We start from the raw sequence: 23,215 nt of genomic DNA on the forward strand, positions 1-23,215 counted from the left end.
AGTTCCATGGATTGAGATAAGCTTAGGTAGATTACTGCTCCAGGACACTGACATGTTTGTTGTATAAAAGCACTGTTTATAAAACAATGTGTCATTGGCGTATATGGAAAACTCTGATCTGACAGATGGCTTTGAGCTCCAAGAGTTCCTCCATGTTAAAGGCACTGCTAGTCTAATGTTTGTGCTCCTGTGGCTTAATGGGATTTTAGCCTCCTCGTTCAAATGAATTATATATAGAAAACTGGGATTATTTTACAGGCTGGTTAATCTCTTCCCTTTTTTTTTTTTTTTCCCAAAACTGAGCCGGCCCCATGGTTTTAGCATTCGTGGAAAAGTGGAGCGACCGAGTGCTACAATCAATGAACGCTAGAGTGCAGGCGGCCTATCAGCTCAGAGAGCCAGAGATTGCCCTGTGGACTGTTTCAACCAACATGAAGCGTGCTCAGTCGACTTGACTCACTTCAGCCGCACTGCCGTGCCCGCCTTTCGACAAGCATTCCCATCCTGCTGCACAATGACAGACACGAGGCTTCACCAGAGCTGCTCCGCCACCGCCACACACAGAATCGGTGCCCTTTTGCACTGAAGACAGCTTCATCCCTCCAGCTTTAGCTGCCACTCCGAGGGAGGCTCGGGCACCAGTCAGACTCTGCATCCTGGATCATCGTGCTCCTTGCCAGAAAAATAAAACTCTGGTGCAGACAGCGAGGCGGGTTGTGTTTTTGCTGTGCTCTGGATCATACCACAGTGAAGGTAGAAAAAGCTGACTGATCTCAGTGACTGGCACCGCTGACAGAGACTTTTTGGAAGTGCAGAAGAGGCCCCCTTTCACTTCCTGAACTCCTGAACTGGGCTCACAGCTTTGAATTCAAGGCTCAGCACTGCCTCCTGACTCCCACTACAGATCCCATCATGCCTCACTCCTTCCAGCAGAAAAAAGGTGAGACTTCTTTCTTCTGATTGTTAACACCTAGGTGAATTAGAACAACAAAAATACAATGCTGGCAGGATTAATGAACATGCAACGTAACATTTCTGCAGAAAAGAAGAATTCTTAGCAAACATGTTTTAAGAAACTTTAATACAAACATTTCTGAAACAACATACATGATTTTGATTCTGTTGTGTACCATAAATTAGGCAGATAATAACAAGAGAATTAGAAATTGTGCACAAATATCAAGTTTGAGTATTTCTATAAATGTAGGTCTAACCAACACTGCACAATATCTTATTTGTATCAGTGGTTGTGATCATGAAATTGTTCACATTTTTCAACTTTACAGGAGCCGACTGTATAAAAGACGTGAAATTTAAGATCTGAAATAAATCAAATGCACCTCAATAATTAAATATAACTGTGCATAGCTATAGTTTTAGACTGTAAGAAGCATCAGCACTAAACACCTGCACAGGTAAGTGATGATGAAATCATCCCTCCTCAGAACAAAACTCCTACAGAGGACAGAAACACTGCTGGCATTCACAGAAGGGATTCATCTGTGTATTTCCATATGCCTTTTTGATAGTTGGCTAATCTGAGATCGGATCAATATATTGCTGAATCACTGACTGTCACAACATGACCAAGCACTACATGCAAACTAACACTGAAGGACATACAGGAGACACAGCTCCTGATAAAACAACTGACATCTGATAAGCAAATGGGAGTCCCAAGTACAGTAAATGACACCATCACAGGTTAATCCGCATGTAAAAACATGTAAAATAGATGTTTGATTCAAGCTGAGATGGGATCTGAACAATTTCTGACACCTATTGATTTTGAAAACGAACCCTCGCAACATCTCGCCTTATCAGCTGTAAGGGCGATATAAAACAGAGACTATAGTGGTTTAATTACACCTTTGTTTTGTTACAGAACACCTTTTTGCATTATAAGCTCTCTAAACAGCAGCTCAGTGAACCTGTTTTACACACACATGCAACCCATGACGTGCTTGTTGAAGTTTGATGTAATGTTTAATTTAAACATTATACTATCAAGAATAGCTTGCGGTGCCATGCATGTAAAGCACACAGATATCTGTGCGTCAGTGTGTTATAGATCAGATAATTACAGGAACGTGTGGCTCACAGGAGGTGACACTCTTTCTTGAATCTGCACCTTCAACTGGTATTTCCCTCTTTAAAGATACTTGAAATGCCTGCAGTGAGGGCTTTAGTATCTATATGCTATGACTCATGAGTAATAGAATTTAAAAAAAGTTATATATGCATTTCAGACTTGCATAAATGCAGATTAACGAGGCCTGATTGTTATACGAGTTGATTTGTTTCTAGCAAACAAAGAGTGGGAGGCTCTCCAGAAAAGAAGGAAAAAGAGCTGTGGAGCAGAAATATAAGCTGGAGGTGTTGACGAGACAAAGTTTCAAAGGAATATTTCAAGTTTTATTCCAACAGAGCAAACCCAGCAGAGAAATGAAAAAGACATGGTGTTTGTTTAAAAAAAGATACGTTTTCTTTTCAAATCAACAATTTAGAGGTACATGTGCGTTTCATGTTTTATGCATCTCTTTTCCTTGATATTTCATAAAAATGCTGGAGCGATCTCTTCCTGATCCATGTCACTACTCAGAGTTTCAGGGGTTTATTTAAATTATTATTTTTTGGGGAGTGAGGGTGACTTCTGGGGTTTGCTCGGATTGCTTTCATCCTCGCCAATCCCATGTTTCCATGTTGGATTTAAATCCATTTACTGCTTTGGCTGGAGGAAACCCAAATTCAGGCTGACATGAAAATACACCTATGGACTAATGCACTGAAAAAAATAATCTGTTGGATTAGCTCAGAAAAATACTCTCACTTGCACGACCTTAGCATCATGATTTTTTTTTGGATATTATTATTTGCTGAACTACCTTCCCTTCATCATGTCAACTTAAAGCTTTTTTTTTTTTAGGAGTGGTAAGGTCAGTTACTAAATGTTAAACTATAACAGGTATTGTATTATTTCCACTTGCAAAAAATAAAAGTGCTCAAGAAGTTTTCACACCATTGAGTATTAAAGTTTTTTTTTTGTTTAGCGACTCTACAAGATATTCATTTTTTTAGATGAACCCTAACCCGTACAAAAACATAAACGCAACACTTTTGTTGCTTCTTTTTTTAAGAGTTGAATTAAAAGATATGATGCAAAACCCCCATTTCCTTTCCTTTCATTGTTTCCTTTTCAATTTAAATAATTTGGTTGTTTTTGTCACTTTTTTTTCCCAAGAGGATTTTTACACAGGTTGCCTTGTGATGCAATAAAATGCATTTTGCCCATGACGCCCTCTCAGCCCTCGAAACCAGTAACACATATTTTGAAATAAATAAGCGACATTAAAATAATAAAGGACCGAAATAAAAACAGTCAATATTAAAAAAAGTCATGAATTAATAAATATCAGAGGCACACAAACACTCTGAAATGTGCAGAAAGAATAACATATTGCCATGGAAACAACAACTTTTGAGGACTCACCATTTGTCTTAAAAAGTATTCCATGTCTTTTCTTGAGGATTTGCCAGTACATGGAGCTGAAATGACCAGTCTATTAGTCAACTAATCAAAAGTAAATTAATCACTAATTGTGTTTTAAAGTGGATTTTAATGCAAAAGTTTTCGATATTGGCTGATTCAAGTTTATTGAGCATCAGGATTTGCTTCTTTTCTGACCCGAGAAAAGCCTCACTGTTTGGTGGACAGAAAAAAAGAAGCAATATGAAGACGTTGCTTAGGGCTCTGGAACATTGTGACCCTTAGTGATATTTTAACAACTCAAATGAATGTTCAATAGACGGTCTAAAGAATCATGCTGGATAATTTATTACTAAAAGAATTCGTAAATACGTCAACAGCAGTGAGCTAATTGGCCTCACAGCATCATCACCAGCAAGCCTGTGTGAGACCATCCGCTGACATCTGCTGCACGATGTTGTATAAATGTGCAGAGTAAAGAGTGGCCTTTTATTGAGATCACCCTGAGGCCCTGTTGTGTAATGATCATGCTGTTTATTGTGCTCAACAACAGGGATTCATACAACTATGAGAACACATTTCAAAGAGATAACCTCAGTGTATGTGTTTAATAGTATTTTCTAATGAAAATCAACCAAACTGAGCAGCTCAGTGGAAATACAACAGGTTACAACTGTGTTATCAATTCTATTGACTAAAGGCATTTCACTTTAATATTCAGCACTGTTGTCACTTTATCATATGTTGTCCTGTCCTGTCGTTTGTGTGTAAAAGAAGGCCGACTCACTCACTGTAAACCAAATCTACCTAATGGTACCAATAAAGTTACCTTACCTTATTGTAATTAAATGCCTCTTTTTGTTAGAGCTCCAGTGCATGTTTAACTAAGGCTCTAAGCTTTGGAGGAGATTAATGTTCCTAGAACAGCAGGAAGATGTGATACGTAAAAGTATCCAAAAGTCCATGTACGATGATCTAAAGGGAATATCCAAAGTCCTACAAATACATACAAGTGCAGTGGAGGTTGCAGAAATGTCCGTAATCTAAAATTGCTAAATGTAAATGCTACATGCTCTCCTTCTCAGAATTAAACGCTCTAAACTGCTCACTGACAGCCTTTGATACTGATCCTGAAGAGTGTGTTGCTTTCCCGCTTCATGAAAACGTATTGCACGCTTTAAAGGTTTATTACGATTTCATGTGGGTAGTTTAGGTTATTCAGTTATATTTCATATATGTCATATTTCCCTGAGGGAAAGTCCCATGGTCTGCTGGTTTATACGCTAGCATCCAGGTCTTTGATGACCTGCTTTCACTTTGTTGTGTTCTCAACACATTCTTTAAATTAGAGCGTCAGCATCTGTGACCTGCAGATTCACAAAATGCAACCCGATGAGATTGAATGTATCATAAAATGCATACAAGCAGATATGACCTGGAATGTGAAGGTGTGAAAGTTATATCTGGTTTTAGAGTAAAAAAAAACGTTCCCAGAGAGGCCATGAGCATCATTCATATTATAGCAGAGGTCAATCACTTGGTGTAAGAGCCAGATAGCAACTTCAAATATTAAAATGTGTAAAATTCTAACAGCTGTCATCATGACTAAGTAAGGTCTTTTCCTTTACTCATTCTTCCTTCTTTGGTGCTTCCTACTTTCTTACAGTGCAGACGCTTTGCAGCCTTCTCTTCACTTTGCTTACATTCCTTTGCTGATATCTTCTTTTTTTTAAAGGTTTATTTTGGGGCTTTTTGATGCCTTTATTTAGAGACAGGACAGTGGAAAAAGTCAGAAATCAGGGAAAAGACAGAGTGGGTAATGACATGCAGGAAATGAGCCACAGGTCGTTTTGAACCCCGGCCGCTCGCTTGGAGGACTACAGCGTTAATACATGCACTAAACACCACGCTACCATCGCCTCGCTGAAATCCTCTTTTATATATTTTCAACCCTAAAATTACAAATGTTATGGATTATAATGCTCCCACTAAGGTGTTTCTGGTAAGAAGAGATCTCCATGGAAAAATGCTACAGTGGTAAGAAAAGGAAAAAAAGTGTTGAAAAACAAATCTGTAGATTCATTATAATCTCTACAATGAGAGACTTCACATTTGTAACTCACAACTAATGACTACTATAATAATAGGCAATCATTCTTCTCTGACTACACCACTAAAAACCATAATAATGCTCATGCTCTGTTTGCTACTGTGGACAGGAAAACACTCCTGTGTCAGTAGCAGCTGAACTTCATTTCACCAGGGCCTGTAATGAATTTTCCAACTTATTTACTAAAAAAACAAATAAAGTAAGACAAGCTGTCAGTACCTAAACAACACAATCAGCATAAGTGCTGTGTCTAGTTAAAACTATTTTAACACCATGAAATGATTTAATCCGACAACAACTAAATTCCTCCTCCTGCCATCTTGACATTCGGCAAACAGGTTTTTTCCAAAAAGTTTCCCAAGTCATGGCCACAGATCTGTTAGAGATTGTAAATTTGTTTCTTTTAGGTGTCTTCACACAGGCCCTGAAAACATCAGTCATCAAGCCACTATTAAAAAAAAACAATCTAGACAAGTCAATGATGAAATATTACAGACCTTTTTCTAAAGTAAAATAATCGAAAAAGCAGTTTTCCAACAGGTAAATAGTTATTAACATTAAATAACTGCTTTGATGTCTTCCAGTCAGGTTTTCCATAACATCACAGCACCAAGACAGCTCTAGGTAAAAGTATTTAATGACATCCGCTTAAACACACACAGCGACAGAACCTCAGTCTTATAGGGCTTCCACACTTACAGAAATCTCCGGCAAACTCCTGATATTTCCCAGAGGAGCTGTACATGTGAACGCATATGTGAAAACGGCTTTAGACTCGATCTCAGTTCTGCGTTCGAGACAGTCGACCACATTATATTACTCGACCAACTGGAAAACTCAGTGAGAGTTTCTGGCCCAGTAATAAACTAGTTTGTATGTAACTTAATGGGCGGGGACTTCTTTGTGTCTATACTGTAGGTAACTTCACAATTGAGCAGACAAAAATTACATGTGGAGTTCCCCAAGGTTCTATCCTGGGGTCTCTGGGGAAAGGACCCACAGGTCTGATTTGAACCTGGGCTACCCGCTTAGAGGACTACCGCCTCCATACATGTGGCTCTAACCACTGCGCCACCAGCGCCCCCATTCACATTATTTATACCAAACAAAATTATTGAATTGCCTACCTATGTGCAAAACCAGTGGAGTCACCCCCCACTGGCCATTAGTAAGAATGCAGGTTGAAGGCACTTTTACATTAATTTTCATTTTGCCACCAAAGGCTTCATCAGCTTTTTATTGCCGAGATCTGTATTTAGTCTCTTGAAAATGTCTAGAGAATTTCAGGAGGATTCCTCCTGAACCTGATCTTGTTGCTCACACATGCACCCCACAATGGGACTATTCCTACATATATAGAGACTTTATGTAGAAAGAACAACGTGGAAGAGATGGACCAAGCAACACAACACTATACAATAATGAATATATTTGCCTTTATATCAATGCTATGTATAGTTCATAATCACAATATCAACAACGGTGTGGAGAAGGGGCCCCCGTAGCTGAGCAGTTCATAAATGTGCCCCATGTACAGAGGCTTAAGTTCTGTATGACTCCAACCCATGGCTTCTGCATGTCAATCCCCATTTTCTCCAAGTTTCTGACTCTATTCACTGTCCTGTTTAAAAAAACAATAAAAAGGTATAAAAAGCCAAAAAAATAAACCTTAACAATAAAAGAGGGGAGAAGATCATAGTGGTGAACAGAAAACATAATACTGCAGTCTGAGTGTGATTACATGCACAGAGAACTCAGTTCACCACCCCCTCCCACTCACTCGTGGTGAATTCTCCTAGTAATATTCTTCTGCACTTCAACCAGGCGGCTGGCGGGAGAAGCTCACGATTAAGTCAGAATAAAAAAAATTGTCTGTTTACGTTCACACATGCAGCTCACCCAGTTAACTTCAGGAGTTTTGTGCAAATGTGAAAGCAGGTTATGAGTCCAAACCAAACAGTCTACAACCTCTCGTTTTTGTGGGAGCTAATTCCAGAGTCCTTGTGAAATTCAATTAAGCCAATCTAGACTAATGACATTAGAAATATTGAAAAAAAATTCCTAAATTGTGGCTGCAGGTACTTGACCCTCTTATGGTGTTTTTTCTTACTTTGAAGCAGACGTGATGGTTATGATTTCTTCACTGTTGCTGCTTTCAGTGTGGTTCTTGTTGGACCGTGGCCTAAAGCTGTATGTTTGTGTAGTGCCTGTTAGACCAGCCCTGTGGACCAATATTGGCTGTTAGAGACAGATGCAGGCGGCTGCTGTGACCTGGCAGTGGGAGCGATGTATCATAGGAGAATTTAATAATGTTGTTAGAAAATTAGGCCACAGCATGACTGAGTTTAGAGAGTTGTAGCTGTTAACTAACTGGGAATGACATGAGAACTCAGTTCCCAATTACAAAACAGTGGCTTTGACTATTCCCATGTGAAGTGAGCTGTAGAAGACTCTATATTCAGTCCCTTAAACTCTGTGACAAACCCTCCAGATTCAAAATAAAGTGTGTTTTAGGGATCAGTGCTGTTCTTAATATATAATGGAGAATTAAAACCGGTTTAGCAACATAACGTCTTGGATCATTTAAGTCACTTTGAACTTGTTGACTTTTACGTGCGGCCGTAACATTGACAATGGAATATTTCACGGGTACAGTAAATACAGTAGAAATGTTATGTCTGTTGCCTAAACAGTGCACCAGGCAATCTTGAAATTAATCTTCCTGGTTTTAGAAGACGTCCTATGTATGTCACTGCCCCAGCAGACAGAGTTAATCTAAGATTCTTTAAACTGCTGGGAATCTGATTTTAGAGAAATCGTCTTTATGTTTTTTATTGCTTTGATACCAAAGTGTTAGACAATACCCCAACTGAGTTCATCAACAGTTTGAAAAGAAAACCCTGAAACACTCTTTGAACATCTGAGCAGCAATTTTACATCCTATATTAAACACTAGATTAAACCTTTTAAATCCATCTTTCTCCAACCTCAGATTAATACATTTAGCAGATTATCTTTAAATACGGCTTCATCAAAACCAGCATTTTTATTTTCTGCAAATCGTTTCTATTTCTGTTACATTAAACATTAAATATATTGTTATAGCATTTTTAAAGTAAATACATATGTATTTCTGTTTTTGATCAGTTTGGTCAAATTCTCATTTCCAATTACACCACAGGCTAACATTATAGTAATCGTTGACTTTAAGCTAATGTTACAATTTCAATAGTTCTAGCATGACATTAACAAATTCAATCAGCTTTATCAATAAATTAATCCATTTTAAATGTTGAACTACCATTTCAAGATAATGTCATTCATTGTGACTGTATAATATTTAATCTTATAATCCAATGAATTAACAGAGCTTTTTGAATTTCACCTGCTAGCCATTTCTTTAGATCATTATTTGAACTTCATTTGAGCTAACGTTATTAACTTCAATGGTTTATCCATGACGTAATCATGTTTTAATATTTTATCCATAACTTGATCAATTTCAACAGTTTATCGGATTTTCAGCTCATTATCTAAACTATCTATTAAAGATAACTTGATTGAACTTTTTATCTATTGTTCCAATAACAATTAAACTGCTATGCATTAAATACAGCTAACTTTATCATTTTCAGCTGCCGTCCATTCCTGTAGCTAATTATTGAAAGTGTTTATTAGTTTGTCTGACCTTATGAATTCTGAGGTTTTATCTATAACATTAATGAATTGATTTAATAGTTTTATTCATTTTAACTTTTTATCCGACTTTAAGCTAACGTTTAGAATTTCACAGTTTATCCATGAAGCTAGTTATTTAAACTGTTGGTCCGTTTCTTTACGCTTACATTATCAATTTAAACTGTCTCTCTATTATTTTAAGCCAGTGGTTCCTAAACCTTTTCTTTCAGCGACGAACTGAAAAAAATACAGAGGCTCTATTATTCTAAATCAGATGGCCTGGGTTCGAATTGGACCTGTGGCTGCTTTCCCGCATGTAATTCCCCACTCTCTTTCTCTTCCTGATTTCAATCTCTATCCACTGTCTTATCTCAACAATAAAGGCAACAAAAAGTCCACAAATAAATTGTTGCAAACTTCCAGATTTGAAATAACAATAGCTGCTTACAACAATTAATAACAATTGCTGTGAGTGCTGATAATAAACAAAAAAAAAGGGAAAGAAAGTATGCTCCCCTCTATCTCAGCGTTCACAGATTTGATTCTGTTTAGGCCTTAGTTTGGCCTTTTATTGAAATCTGTGAGGCTTTGAAATATGTGTCGGCTTTAAGCCTTGTTTAGCTGGTTTATGGTGTCCTGCTTCCCTAATGTGAGTCCTTCAATAGTTTAATAACATTTGACTGTGTAGATCTGGGTCAAGGCCATACACAAACATAAAATTCACAAAGGTTTATTGGCAACAAATATTCAGCATCAACTCCAGTCTTTCCAATTTGTTTAAATAATGACATTAAATGAAGATTTCATCAGACATTGGCTAACTTTGCCCCTGACTGAATCACAATAAATATTTTGAGATCAAATTGTGGGCATTCTTAATGGATTAACAAGCTCTGGGTTGGAAACAGCTGACGTCTGGCTTGATGGTCTGAGAAAACTCTCCTCAGATTTGGTTTAAAATTAAAATGGGAATCTGAGTCGAAACATGTTTCCCCTATTTCAATAACTGTTGAACAAAAATCAACTTGTCAAAAATCAAAAGTACTCTTGGTTGGGTATCACTGTTGTACATGTCAGGTACATTTGGATGCAGGAAAGAGCCCATAAGTCAGTGTTGAAACTGTGATTCAAAAGGAGCCTCACAACGTTGAATCTGGCGTGCAGAGATCTCCAGTTTGACACTTACTAAAAGGTGTTGAGGAGGCAGTGCATGAAAAGGGGGCTGAATCAGACAGATGATTCTTATTGGATCATTATTGAGGGTGGTGCAAAGAAATAAGACCCACTTGTTTACCATTCAAATGCTCTATCTAGGAGAGTAGATGTGTGTTAAAATACAAACCAACCCCATGTCGAGACACACGCCGAGGCTTTTGAATCTAATCTGTGCAGAAGTTGTCCCAAATTTGAACAACTCCTCCTCGTGTGCTCTTGGAGTTCTGTGTTTTGCTGCCCTGGGCATGTGAGAGAGAGAGAAAGGAAAAACAGTGCAAACACTCAGATTGTGAAGATTTGTGGGGATGTTTGTTATTACTGCACACTTTTACTGTGTATAATCTTCATGTGTTGAGGATGGAACTGACCCATCATGCAGGAGATGGCACACTGGCAGGGGACTGTTCTTGGTATGCGTGGAAAATTCCATCAAGTTCGAGTCTGCGGGCTGCATTCCTGGCTCCTCTCCGCCGGCCTTGAGAAAGTCCTGAATCTACATGCTTTGATTTGACTAAATTGGAATTCTAGCCCACTAACACGCCTCTGCTCTGACTTTAACCTTAACATGTAGCTTGCACAGGCAAGCTGGTGAACTCAAGGTTATCCACACACACAGGCACACTGATGAAACTTACTCCAAAGTTGTTGTTTTTTTTTTTGGTTGGCTTCTGTGTGTGTGTGTGTGTGTGTGTGTGATTTCTTTTTGAAATAACTGATAAAGCAGAATAAAACAGGCTTTTATATGCCCAGAGAGCCTCGTTATTGACCGCTGGAGCTCTGTTGATGCAGTTTTACAATAAAAGCCAAACTTTTGAGCACCCATTAAAGCATAAAGAAAGAGAGATACACTGTGAAACAACCTGAAGTGTGTGTGTTTCCAAAATGTTCATTTTTACGACCATATTAACAGCAGATCAGATAATCAAGGGACTCCTTTCAGATAAGTGTGACCTCCTTATCGCTATGATTTTGTGCTATTGCTAATCTCCCACTGCGTTCATCCTTGTCAAGTGGGATGAAACTCAACTTTTTAACCTGGAGTGTGTGAGCGGAGACACTTTCTTTCAAACAGACATGATTCCATGTCAGAGAACGACTCGTCTGTTCATTAAAAAAAGCAAGAGGCAAGTGTGCTCATTACTACCTGCACAGAGAATCTTTTGAAGTGCCATCAATGGATTTTTCACAGCATCTATTTATTACACGCTGTGTTCTTTAACTGACGTTGTGAATTATACATGCAATATGTTTTCAATGATGTGCTCAAATAGAAGATCAAGGAAAACATACAAATACATACAATGAGACTAGAGGAGCAAATCTTTTTATACAGACGTTCTCTGTGTTACAATTCAGACCTGCAGAAAGAATGGAGTTTGACAAATGGAGGACTTTGTTGTGGACAAAAGCAGAAAGAAAAGAAGAAGAAAAATGCTTCTGGGATGCATGGAGTTAAAAAAGTGAAACTTAACAATATAAAAAGAAATTCTTTTAAAGAAAGGAACTAAAAAGACCTCTGTAGCTAACAGCATTATCTGTTTGGTGTTACAGCTCGGTTGCATCATGCCTCTCAGAACAAAACTCCACACTCACATCTTTGCTGACAATGAACACTGAAGTTGGCAGAAATTTGCTGTGAAACGAGACAAAAGTGTGCAGTTTATGAAAAAAAAAAAGTGAGGCAACCTCCGGGCCTCGGGCTTTTGTCAGTGGGCATTTCTATTCAATGACCTATCATGCACAGAGTGTAGGCAATGATACGGCTCAGAGATGTTTCACACTGTGTCAGAAGAAGTGTACAAGATTGTCTTTTTTTTTTTTTTAAATGTGCAGCTGTTACTGGCCGTGCGGACCTGAATCACTGTCACAACCTGCTCTTGATGTGATTGTTTCTGCACAGCATGCAGCCTAAACAAAGAGACCCTGCCGTCCTGACCCGTTGTTTAATTATACAGCCTGAATGGTGATCAAGGATTAACCGATACACAGTTCATAATGTGACAATGAGCCCCGTGTGTCACTCCTATCACTTCAAATCAGGGGGGTATTGATCAACCCTGCACTCTTTCTCTGTCCTCTGTAAGTGGGTCATTTATTTTTGCTAGGAAATGGTTGAGTAAAAGTTTGCCAAGGATTTGCAGTAATTATCTCATCCTTCTATAGCAGGGCGCAGCATGGGGCCTCGGTAAATTACACATCTCTCTCCTAACTCCTGGATGGTTTATGGCCGTGCATTATGCATAACTGTGCTGGAGCGCCTGAAACATCCCCCAAGTGGATTGAAATAAAGTTGACGCTGCTCTTTGTTTGGAGCTCAACATAGTCTTTATTTGGCAGTGCTGAATCGGAGATTGCTGTAAAAACGTGCGTCTTAATTATTTTGGAGACTTTATTTTTTTTTTTTGTCCCCGATGGTTTGTGAACACCTGGAGTGTTTTTAGTGGGATGCTGGATCCAGATGGGCGGATGCAAGGGCAATCCACAGGGAAATGTTGGTTACATTACAGTGGAGTGTGTCGTCATATAAAGGGTTAAAGCAAAAAGAGGAAAGAAAGGCGATGTTTCTGATTCATGTGGATGCTTATTACATGTCTGTTGTACACTGATGGCAGCTGTCTGCTGAAATATCCCTGATGATGATAATTCAAGCTCATGTATGTGTTATAGTGACAATGACCATGGTGGGGAGATTTTTTTAATCTTTTCAAAAATTCACCATTAATGTTTAATCAGGAGGAAAATAATTTGACATTCAAATCCAGACCTGACCTTAAAATGTATTCTCCATCATAAAAATAAAAGTATTAGAATAAAGAGGAATTTACAAGATATTACCCTAATACTTAAAAAAAATATTTAATTATCCATCAGTTGATATGTGAAAAAATCCAAATCCACTGCAGATGACGAGGCTGTCTGTTTGAACATGGCTTGTGCTGTGTTGACTTATTAATCACATTAATAACAAGACTTAAGAAAAGCTCAGACTTGTATCTTTGTTTGTCCACTGATCTGTACAAATATTGAAATGATAAATCAGTGCGACATCAGCCTTTAACTTGAACTACAGGGGTTCTGTGTTATTTTCTATTGCAAAAACAACTTGAGATAAATAGCACATTTTGAAAGGAGAGTTTTTCCAGTCTATTTTCACTGTTAATAAAGCAAACTGACAACACATTTAATTGACTTGAACTCATCTGTGTTATCTGTTATCAGCTCAACAAATGCTCCTTCTGTGCCATGGTGTGAGCGGGGTGAGAAAAGACGGGGAATCGGTGATCTGGAATCCCCACAAACAAAGTTTCCAAGGTGAGTCACTGACACTAAATGCTTTTTTCACAAATCATGAAATTAATGCATCTTTTCAGATTCATGCTCTCACACACACGAGCACATTTGAACTGGTAAAAATCATCACACCACTTCTCATCCTCAGAGATAAAACAGACTACACAGTTCAACCTCTCTGCGCTGCCACTGAGTTACTCTCAAGCCTGGCTGCTTTCATGTGAAAGAAACATGAAGTAAAACACAACACCAGTAAGCTGAAAAGTTAGGAGAAAAAAAAAAAAGGGCTCCGTTTATTCTTGCCCAAGTCTGCGAAATGATGCAACAGGGAGTACACATGCCTTAAATTAAATGGAAGAGGGGGGAAATCACAGCAATGCATTCAATTAATTTTCCAGGAATGTTTCACTTTGCATTTCAATGAGCAATGTTTTTGTACAAAGTGTGCACATGACTTTACATGGTCAATTCAACAGCATGCTTTTTCAGGTCCAATTAAAAAGGTAATTTCTTCAGCAAGCAGAAACATGTCTAAAGTATGACAGGTGGGCTTTAAAGGCATGTTATACTAACAGCTCCAAAAACACCAACCTTAACACTGAATTTCACAATATGTAATATCATTTAAATATTAGCATTTCATCTACAAACTTATCTGCATCATTAAGAATTATAGCCAATGATTGAAAACATTCACATAACTTCTGTGCAGCTGCAGTGAATGACGCTTTCATGCAACAACTTTTCTATTTAATCCTCAATCCAGTCATTTCTATGCTGCACGGCAGAACAGGTCAACAGTTACAAAGCCAAAATACCAATGTGGAGATGAGAAGATTAAAAGTCGACCAAACAAGAAGTGCGCCTTCGAGCGTGCACTGCAATTAAATACAACTATCAAACCGCTGAACAGTCACATCCACACGCCGCCTAAATACCTGTGAATAATACATCTATTACAGCTTTCCTTATTTCCACAAACCCCCGGTGTTGATTCGCAGCGTTCTCCGTCTATGAAGCCAGCGTACCTGCAGGGAATCTGGCTAAAAAACATGAATAAGAAGAAGAAGGCGAGCGTGTCAAATCGACCTGTCCTTGTGAAGCTAATTAGGATGTCGGTCTGTGCTGTACATGTAGGGTCTGTGTGTTAAATGCGACGGAAGCCAACGTAACGATACATTGCTTAAATCATAGAATATAAATTAGTTCTGAGAATTTCGGGGGCTGGGTTTAAGGAACTGGTGACGTCGCCGCCTCGACGTCCTGTGACTGTGGACTGAACCAACAGCAGGGGGGGGTTCAGACCACTGTTAAGTAGTTTTCTGCATTATTTTACAAATTTATACCATATTTTGAGCTCTTTTAAACACTTATTTCTGACTTTCCCGTATAAAAGAAGCAGTATGTGTTCTAACTTGTAGAATAGCCGCTTTGTAAAGAAGTTGTTTTTACCACGAGTAGAAAAAACGTCTCTCCCCTGCCCCGGGAAAGTGGAACGGTCTCGGGCTCAAATTCCGAGAATTGTGCTCGTCTGATTCTTAGAACTGGGGTTCTTAGAAGTGGTGATGCAAGAAGTTTCTAGGAAAGCGCTACCAGGTGATTTTTTAAATTCCTTTTTTCATCTAATTGGCGCGAAGTTGTTATGTACTGTGTGTTGCTGGTGTTTTAGTCAGAACTATTTGTCCCATTTGTGCTGTTTGAGTGTTGTTGAAGCCTGGGCTGATGGTGACTGTGTCTGCTGGCAGTCTTGAACAGTGCAGAGTCGAAACTCTGAAGTGGCTCCTCGCAGTGACAGGAGCGCGCTTCCCCCCCTGACAGATCGTGTGGCTCGGCTCGGCTCGGCTCGGCGCAGTGGCTGTCCGCGGCGGAGCGGAGTGGGGACTGACAGCAGCCTCCCTCCGCTCCGCTGTAGCCTCCTATACCGCTCTGACACAAAGTCATGCTGTGAAGCTGTCTAAACGCTTCAGATAAATAACTACACCTCTGAGGGAGAGCATTTTGAGCGGGTTAAAGGCTGCTCAGAGTCCGCTGTTTAGTCCGGAGCTCTCGGCTGAACATAGTTGGCGGTGTTAAGAGTGTCAGCGGCTTTTAACGCGCTCTGATTTTAACGCCACTTTGTGCGTCAAAGTGTCAAAGCGCAGCGCGGCGCTGTCAGAGGAACTTTGCTGGCAGCATGGCAGCCTCGGGTTCAAGGTATTTTTACTTCACGGTGATAATTTGCTCTAATGGAGCGCAAAAGGCTGCGCCGAACAAGCCCTTCTGTTACCGTAACATTGTAGCGGAAACATTAATGTTGATGGGTGTGTGTGTGTGTGTGTGTGTGTGTGTGTGTGTGTGTGTGTGTGTGTGTGTGTGTGTGTGTGTGTGTGTGTGTGTGTGTGTGTGTGTGTGTTGTTTCCACGATACAGGATGACACGTCCTCGCAGGAGACAAGTTGTCTCTAATGTTTCCACTGTGAACCCGCGCTGCTGCTGCTGCACCAGGTTGAAAGGTTTTATAGTGATGCGCACACTTTGAGGCTTTCCCTGCAAAGTGTTCTCTTGTTTCTGTGACGGACTCGAGAATTTGGTTTGGTTGGACAGGATTTATGCACTTGAACAATCATAGTGAGCCCGTAAAAAGTCCAGTAAATTAAGATAATTCAAATAAAATGTAAGGGCTACTTTTTAAGCTGAGAGAAACATGTGTTGTCATTTCAAAATATAACACTCAATGACTGAAGTTAAAGAGTTGTCATCCAGCCAATTCTCTGAAAATTGTATTTAATGTTGTGGTCTACATGCCTGTGTGTTTGTCACAGGGGGAATCTCGTAGTTCACTTTTGATCAGAGGTTATTATGTGTCTACATAGGGTGCATTCTGTCCTGCTTCTATTTTCGGACGTGTCCAGTTACACATTTTTAGTCTTGACACTGAGTGAAGATTCTGTCAGAAATATGTCTGCGTGTTATAAAGCAAAGTCTGTCTCGAGTCAATTAAATACAAACTGTACACATCCACAAAGCTGTAGGCTGATAGTTGACCTGAAATGCTCTGTGAACTGTTGTGTGTGGGGGAAAAAAAAGTGAATCCAGCGCGCTGCTGCTGCTGCTGCTGCTGCTGGGCTCCACAACAAGCCGCTGTCACAGGTTTAATTCTAGAAAACTGTTTTACTCTGAGCCAGCTGCACCCGGTTTGTTTGCAATATTAAATCAAGGCGAAAGCATCTTGCAGTTGAAAGTACATTTATTGTTCTGATCTTAGTTTTGGCAACAGCAACAACAAACGTTTTCAGTAAAACGCAAGCGGCTTGCTGAAACTGTGGTCTGTATTTAGTTTGGTGTCTCGTAGTAATCTGAATGAAAATCTGACATCGCCATGCTAGAGGAAGACTGACCAAACTTTTCTTCCGTTAGATTGACTGCAGAGTGAGTTATGATAAATGATTTAAAGAGGCGCCAAAAGATTTTTTTTTTAAATGCACAGGACATCTAATGGTCTTTATTATTAAGATACTCTTTACTTGTTTTTTTAACTAATCAGTCAGTTTAATGCATCTTTTATTTTTGTTTTTTCATTTTAAAAAAAGTCTAAAAAAGAGCAATAATAAGACTGTTATAACGGAATAAGATCATAAATATGTTTAACTGCGCCTGCCTTGTCCCTTTCGGTGTACAACATGTTTTCCTTCATCTTCGTTTGTAACAGAAACGTGTCAATCTGTTATTTATAAAGAGAGAAAGTAAGCCAGAGAAATTATTCCAGAGGAAGAAATTTAAATGTCTAGACAGTGTTTGTTTAATAAATGGCGCCGCCTTCTGGAGGAACAGCTGTATTTGTTTCTGGCTCTGCCACATTGAGAATCATAAATCATTTCAGTCCAGTAAAATCCTCCTTAATGTGTCCTGTACTTCAGCCTGTAAACGCAGAGGTAAATTGTGGCACACTAGTGAAATAAAGTCTACAAAACTTCTTTTTTTTTTGGAGTGTGTAAAATAATCTGAAGGGGTTTTTTTTCTGTTCGCAGAACTTGACAAAATGGCTTGCGCAGCAGACAGCTGCATACAGTTCACACGCCATGCAAGTGATGTCCTGCTCAACCTGAACCGAATGCGGAGCAGAGATATCCTCACTGATGTCACCATCCTGGTCAACAGGCAGCAGTTTCGTGCACATAAGACTGTTCTCATGGCTTGCAGGTGTGTTTTCAGTTATTTATGATGAGTTATGAAGTGCTGTAGTTTGAAGGTGAGTTGACTGATCTTTGTGTCTCTTCTCCTTTTGCGTGCAGTGGGCTGTTTTACACCATCTTTACTGACTCCCACAAGTGCAACCTTAATGCTATCAGTCTGGACCCAAAGGTGGACCCAGAGGGCTTTGCCATCCTGCTGGAGTTCATGTACACCTCCCGTCTCACACTAAAGGAGAGTCTGATCATGGCCATCATGAACACAGCCATCTATCTGCAGATGGACCACGTTGTGGACACCTGTCACAGATTCATTAAATCCAGGTTGGTACCACAAAGCTCCATTAAACATCGGCCTCTGTCGTTATGAGCCGCGTCTGATTTGTGTTTTTAACTGTCTCGTTCTGCTCTCAGTGATCCGGCTGCCAAGCTGCCCAGAGATGAGTTTCTGGTCAGTCCGTTGGTTTTACCTCAGGACGTCCATGCTTACCGGCCCCATGATGTTGTTGACAGTATGCACAGCCGCGTAGCTCCGTTCAGGGATGGGAGGCCCTACGGCTCCAACATGTTCAACGGGGTCAGCACCCCCAGCAACTACCATCTCTACGGGCAGTTTCCCATGCCAGGGTTCCCCTTCCCGCTCTGCAAGCTCACTGATGCCAAAAACGCTTTTGCTGACCTCTCAAAGAGCGCTCTTCACCACAAGCACTGTTCTCCGCACGACAGCGCCAACCTCATCAGGGCAGAGTACAGCAGGGCGGTCGGCACCAGCACCTCCAACATTATTCACTCCACCACCTACGCTTCCAGGGAGGTAGGGAGAGAAGAGGAGATGAGGAAGGAAAGCCACGAGGGGCTCAGCCAGTCTATCACTCTCGCTACAAGGAAGCGTGCGTTTCCTGTGCTCACCCTCGAGCACCAGAAAGACTTGGGCAAAGATCATGCTCCCCAGGCTGAGGAAGACCTGATCCATCAGCACTACCCACTGGGCATCTCCTCTACTGGGCGCAAGAGCCTCATGAGCAGCCCGCAGAGCCCCCTCAAATCAGACTGCCAGCCCAACTCCCCGACAGAGTCCAGCAGCAGCAAGAATGCCGGACTCTCCCAAACCAGCGGAGTGCAGAACCTGCAAGGCACGCAGGACCCTAAAGCTCGCAACTGGAAGAAGTACAAGTTCATCGTGTTGAATCAGAGCGCTAAAGAGGAGGAGGTGGGTCTGCGGGATCCCGGGCTGCGCTCACCTCAGAGACTCGGCATGCAAGCTTACCTCCACCCCAGCGACTCAGAGAACCTCGACCCGCAAAGCACGAGCAAGAGCAGCGATCACAGTGAGGACCTACCTGTGCCGCAGGCCAGCCGTCTCAACAACATCATTAGCAGGTGAGGCTTCTCAAATACAAAAGCCGCTCAAGAACAAAATGTTCTCTGGCATGTCAATCAAATTGTAACACTGCTGGGAGGATTTTAAGGTATTAAAGGAAGATCAGGCAGAGGATCTTGTTTGTTAGAATGTATTTTTGACATTTAAATCTTCATACCCCAGTTATTAAGTACTGTAGAGAACTTCCTTATGCCATTTTGCTGAACAAAAACAAGCATGATCAAAGTCACATTTTAGAGTTCTGGATTTTGGATGTTTTTCAGGATCATTTTGCAAACTTTATCTTCAGAGGATATTCTGTTTGATCTGAAGTTCTCATCATTTTCTGAGTTAAAGTTTTTGTTCTTTTTTTTGTCTGTAGCGCACTAGAGGGATCTCTGAGAAGCAGCGACGGCCACCCTCCGCACTACTTGAGCCGCCTGAACTGCTCCACTTGCGGCACCCCGTCTCCACAGCACTCTGAAGTCTGCCCTAACTCGTCCAGGTCCCGACTAACAGAGGACATGGCAGAGCTGCACTCCGAATACTCTGACTCCAGTTGCGGTTAGTTTGAAACAGATAATCAAAAGCGACATAAAAGTTCTCATGTATTTTGGGAGTAGAGGTTAACTTGAACTTTTCTTCACAAATAGAAAACGGTACTTTCTTCTGTAACGAATGCGACTCCAAATTCGCCGAAGACGAAGCGCTGAAACAACACATGCTTCAAGTTCACAGCGATAAGCCATACAAGTGTGACCGCTGCCAGGCTGCTTTCCGCTACAAGGGCAACCTCGCCAGCCACAAGACCGTCCACACAGGTACGTCTGGAACGATTCATTTATGCTTTTGTTGGATCATCTTTTCTTTTGCTGCAGAATTCTTACACTTTGTCCTCTTATTCTCTGTTTCCAGGAGAGAAACCTTATCGCTGTAATATCTGTGGTGCTCAGTTTAACAGACCAGCTAACCTCAAGACTCACACTCGCATCCACTCAGGAGAGAAGCCATACAAATGTGAGACGTGCGGCGCTCGTTTTGTACAGGTAATAACGCCGTTACACACGATTCTGACTCCAGCATATTTAACATTTTGTCTTCTCTGATGTAATGGGACTTATAGCACTAATACTCAAGTGCAATTACGGGTGATTTTAGTTATTTTCGGCTTCACCAAAGTACCTGTAATTACCGTGAAGAACATCCTTTAGGGCTTTTATACAGAACATACTGTCTGACAAGTATTTAATTGAGGATTTGCCAACACTTCTCCCGCTTAAAAGAAGAAAAATTCAAAGTATGCACTTTTTCACCTGGTCTACCTTAGAAGTGGGATTTTGCAAGGTTCTGTGTGGATTGTGCCTCTGGGAAATCTCCTGTCTTATTTCAACAAATAAAACAATGCACTGTGAAACCTTTTGGAAACTTTTGAATGAAAACCATTTCAATTCTTTTTGTATCGTTGAGAAGACGTTTGCAGAGTGTCAAAGGCTGTTTTTGATATTTTTCATCATTTGATTCAAGCTTATTTCATTTTTCATTTTTCCTGAATACGTCAGGTTGCTCACCTGCGCGCCCATGTGTTGATCCACACGGGTGAGAAGCCGTATCCGTGCGAGATCTGTGGAACGCGCTTCCGTCACCTGCAGACGTTAAAGAGCCACCTGCGTATCCACACGGGAGAGAAGCCCTACCATGTGAGTCGACTCAAAGAGCCACAATAACTTCACCACCTTTTTGGAATTCAATTTAAGACAACAAGACGATTAAATGCCGTAAAATAATGTTTTCACCACTTTCCTTTCGCAGTGTGAGAAATGCAACTTGCACTTCCGCCACAAGAGTCAGCTCCGGCTGCATCTCCGACAGAAGCACGGCGCCATCACCAACACAAAGATCCAATACCGCATGTCCACAGCCGACATGCCCACTGACTTGACAAAGGCATGCTGAGCTGGAAAAAAAGGGAACTTTTTTTTTTTTTTTTTCAAAGGAGGCAATCTTGACCTTGGCATTTAAAGACCCCAACTTGTACAATCATCCAAAATTGTAGTGCCACACTGTGTTCATTAGACAATTCAATTGGCTGTGTATGCCACTCTAAACGGGTTTCCACTACATGTGAACGTAGAGCCATGTACGGCGTCTTAGTCACTTTATTGTTTCTATATAGATATAAATATATATATATGTATGTTGAAGTGTTTCTAAGCTTTGAAAGTACTCATATAAAGCTTTATTTTGTTGAGAGGGATGGAATGTAAACAATCAGTTTTTTGAAAATACAGTATTTTATATCGGAGAACTTACTTTTCTGAAAGTATTGAAAATTTTGATCGACCAGTGGTACATATATTTTAAGATAACGAGATTTGCGGCTGTATAGAGTTGACTATACATTTTTATGTAGATGTACGTACATGTTGCACCACGTCAAGTTGCCATTCTCATGCGAAGAGAACGGGGAGGGGGAAAAGAGAGAAGACGTAGTAATTTGGATTAAGTGTAAAACATATCAGATGACTGCTGCTGCTGTCTGATGAGGATATGCATGAGTTACTCTCTGACCAGTTGTCAGCGCACATGAAGTGGGCAACTGCGTAAATATTGTGAAATATTGTGTAATTATATCTGTGGGATTGTCTCTGCGGGCAGAGCCAATCTTAAGTGTTGAAATGCATTTCAAGGTACTGCTTTGTGATGACCAAGACAATATTTTGCTTCAGACGTATTTGTATAGATGTGTTTTTGTTGGTTTGTTTTTCCATAAGTGAAGGTTTACAGTTTTTTGCTCATTGTTCTAGATCCTACAGTGAAGTTGTGTAAGTGTTCAGGTATTTGTTTGGTTTGTACATACACTGTGTATTCAATGTGCCTTTCTCTACGCTGACTGAAATCTTCTGATTTCAGCCCGGCTGTATTAAGGTACAACTCAAGGACACCACTCGTCCTACATCCCTCTGTTTGTGTGTGTGTGTGTGTGTGTGTGTGTGTGTGTGTGTGTGTGTGTGTGTGTGTGTGTGTGTGTGTGTGTGTGTGTGTGTGTGTGTGTGTGTGTGTGTGTGTGTGTGTGTGTGTGTGTGTGTGTGTGTGTGTGTGTGTGTGTGTGTGTGTGTGTGTGTGTGTGTGTGTGTGTGTGTATATATTTTTAAAGGCTTGTCACCAATCTTTAAACATGCAAATTCATCATTGTAAATCTTCAGGACTTGTTTTTGGATTGGGCTTTTTTAACTGCATTAAAATAATTGTACAATGTTATTGATGTATGAATGTAAAATAAAGGTAATGGATTTCTATGTATTAAGTCCCAGACTCAGTTTGTCATATTCAAGTGAGTACAGATGATACACTTATTGTCACACAGTTGTATAATAAATAACCTGATAGAACATTAATAGTAAGAATAAAACAACATATAACAGAAACATATTTATCAATCATGAGTAAATCGCGTTTGACCTGCAGGAACTTTCAGTTTGTTTATTTTGGAGCTTCTTATGCCTTTATTAGAGAGACAGGGCAGTAGATAGAGTCAGGAGAGAGAGAGGGGGGAATGACATGTGGGAAAGGGGCCATAAGTAGGATTTGAGCCCGCGCCGCCTGCTTCAAGGACTAAAGCCTCTGTACATGGGGCGCACGAACTAACCACTAGGCCACTGGCACCCTGTTATTATAATTGATAATTTTGACATAATCAAACATGATAACATAAAAAGAACTTTGACCACAACATTACCTGAACTGTTCACAGCTTGATTTCAACAAAATAAACCTCGCCTCTAGAAATCTAAATCTATCTCATGTCCCTCTGTCTGAGCTTCACCGTCATCTCTACGGTGAAGTCAGTCCTTTTATTTCTAAAGTCTTCATGTCTCGCAATCTGTTTCTATTGTTATTAGTACTTTT

At 40.3% G+C, this 23,215-nt stretch overlaps 1 protein-coding gene across 3 annotated transcripts; it reads left to right on the forward strand.

The window, feature by feature from the left end:
- Nucleotides 1-451: 451 nt before the first annotated feature.
- bcl6aa (BCL6A transcription repressor a) lies at nt 452-22,609 on the forward strand. 3 transcript variants are annotated; one of them, XM_061030527.1, is made up of 10 exons: nt 452-940; nt 13,710-13,802; nt 17,788-17,959; nt 18,052-18,273; nt 18,364-19,329; nt 19,692-19,873; nt 19,963-20,130; nt 20,225-20,355; nt 20,869-21,006; nt 21,119-22,609. In XM_061030527.1, exons 1-10 carry the CDS (start codon nt 913-915, stop codon nt 21,260-21,262), a joined length of 2,244 nt encoding a protein of 747 aa, XP_060886510.1. In that variant the 5' UTR covers nt 452-912; the 3' UTR covers nt 21,263-22,609. The 3 variants fall into 3 exon arrangements, with proteins under 3 accessions (XP_060886510.1, XP_060886511.1, XP_060886512.1); XM_061030528.1 differs by lacking the exons at nt 452-940; nt 13,710-13,802 and adding an exon at nt 15,268-15,377; XM_061030529.1 differs by lacking the exons at nt 452-940; nt 13,710-13,802 and adding an exon at nt 15,412-17,691.
- The last annotated feature ends 606 nt before the right edge of the window (nt 22,610-23,215 follow it).

This window comes from Labrus mixtus, chromosome 3 (genome assembly GCF_963584025.1).
Source record: "Labrus mixtus chromosome 3, fLabMix1.1, whole genome shotgun sequence".
NCBI lineage: Eukaryota > Metazoa > Chordata > Actinopteri > Labriformes > Labridae > Labrus > Labrus mixtus.

Coding starts and splice junctions, on each gene's coding strand:
- bcl6aa (XM_061030527.1), top strand. CDS start 913: ATGCCTCACTCCTTCCAGCAGAAAAAAG. Junction 13,803..17,787: donor CCACAAACAAAGTTTCCAAG/GTGAGTCACTGA, acceptor TTCTGTTCGCAG/AACTTGACAAAATGGCTTGC. Junction 18,274..18,363: donor CACAGATTCATTAAATCCAG/GTTGGTACCACA, acceptor TTCTGCTCTCAG/TGATCCGGCTGCCAAGCTGC.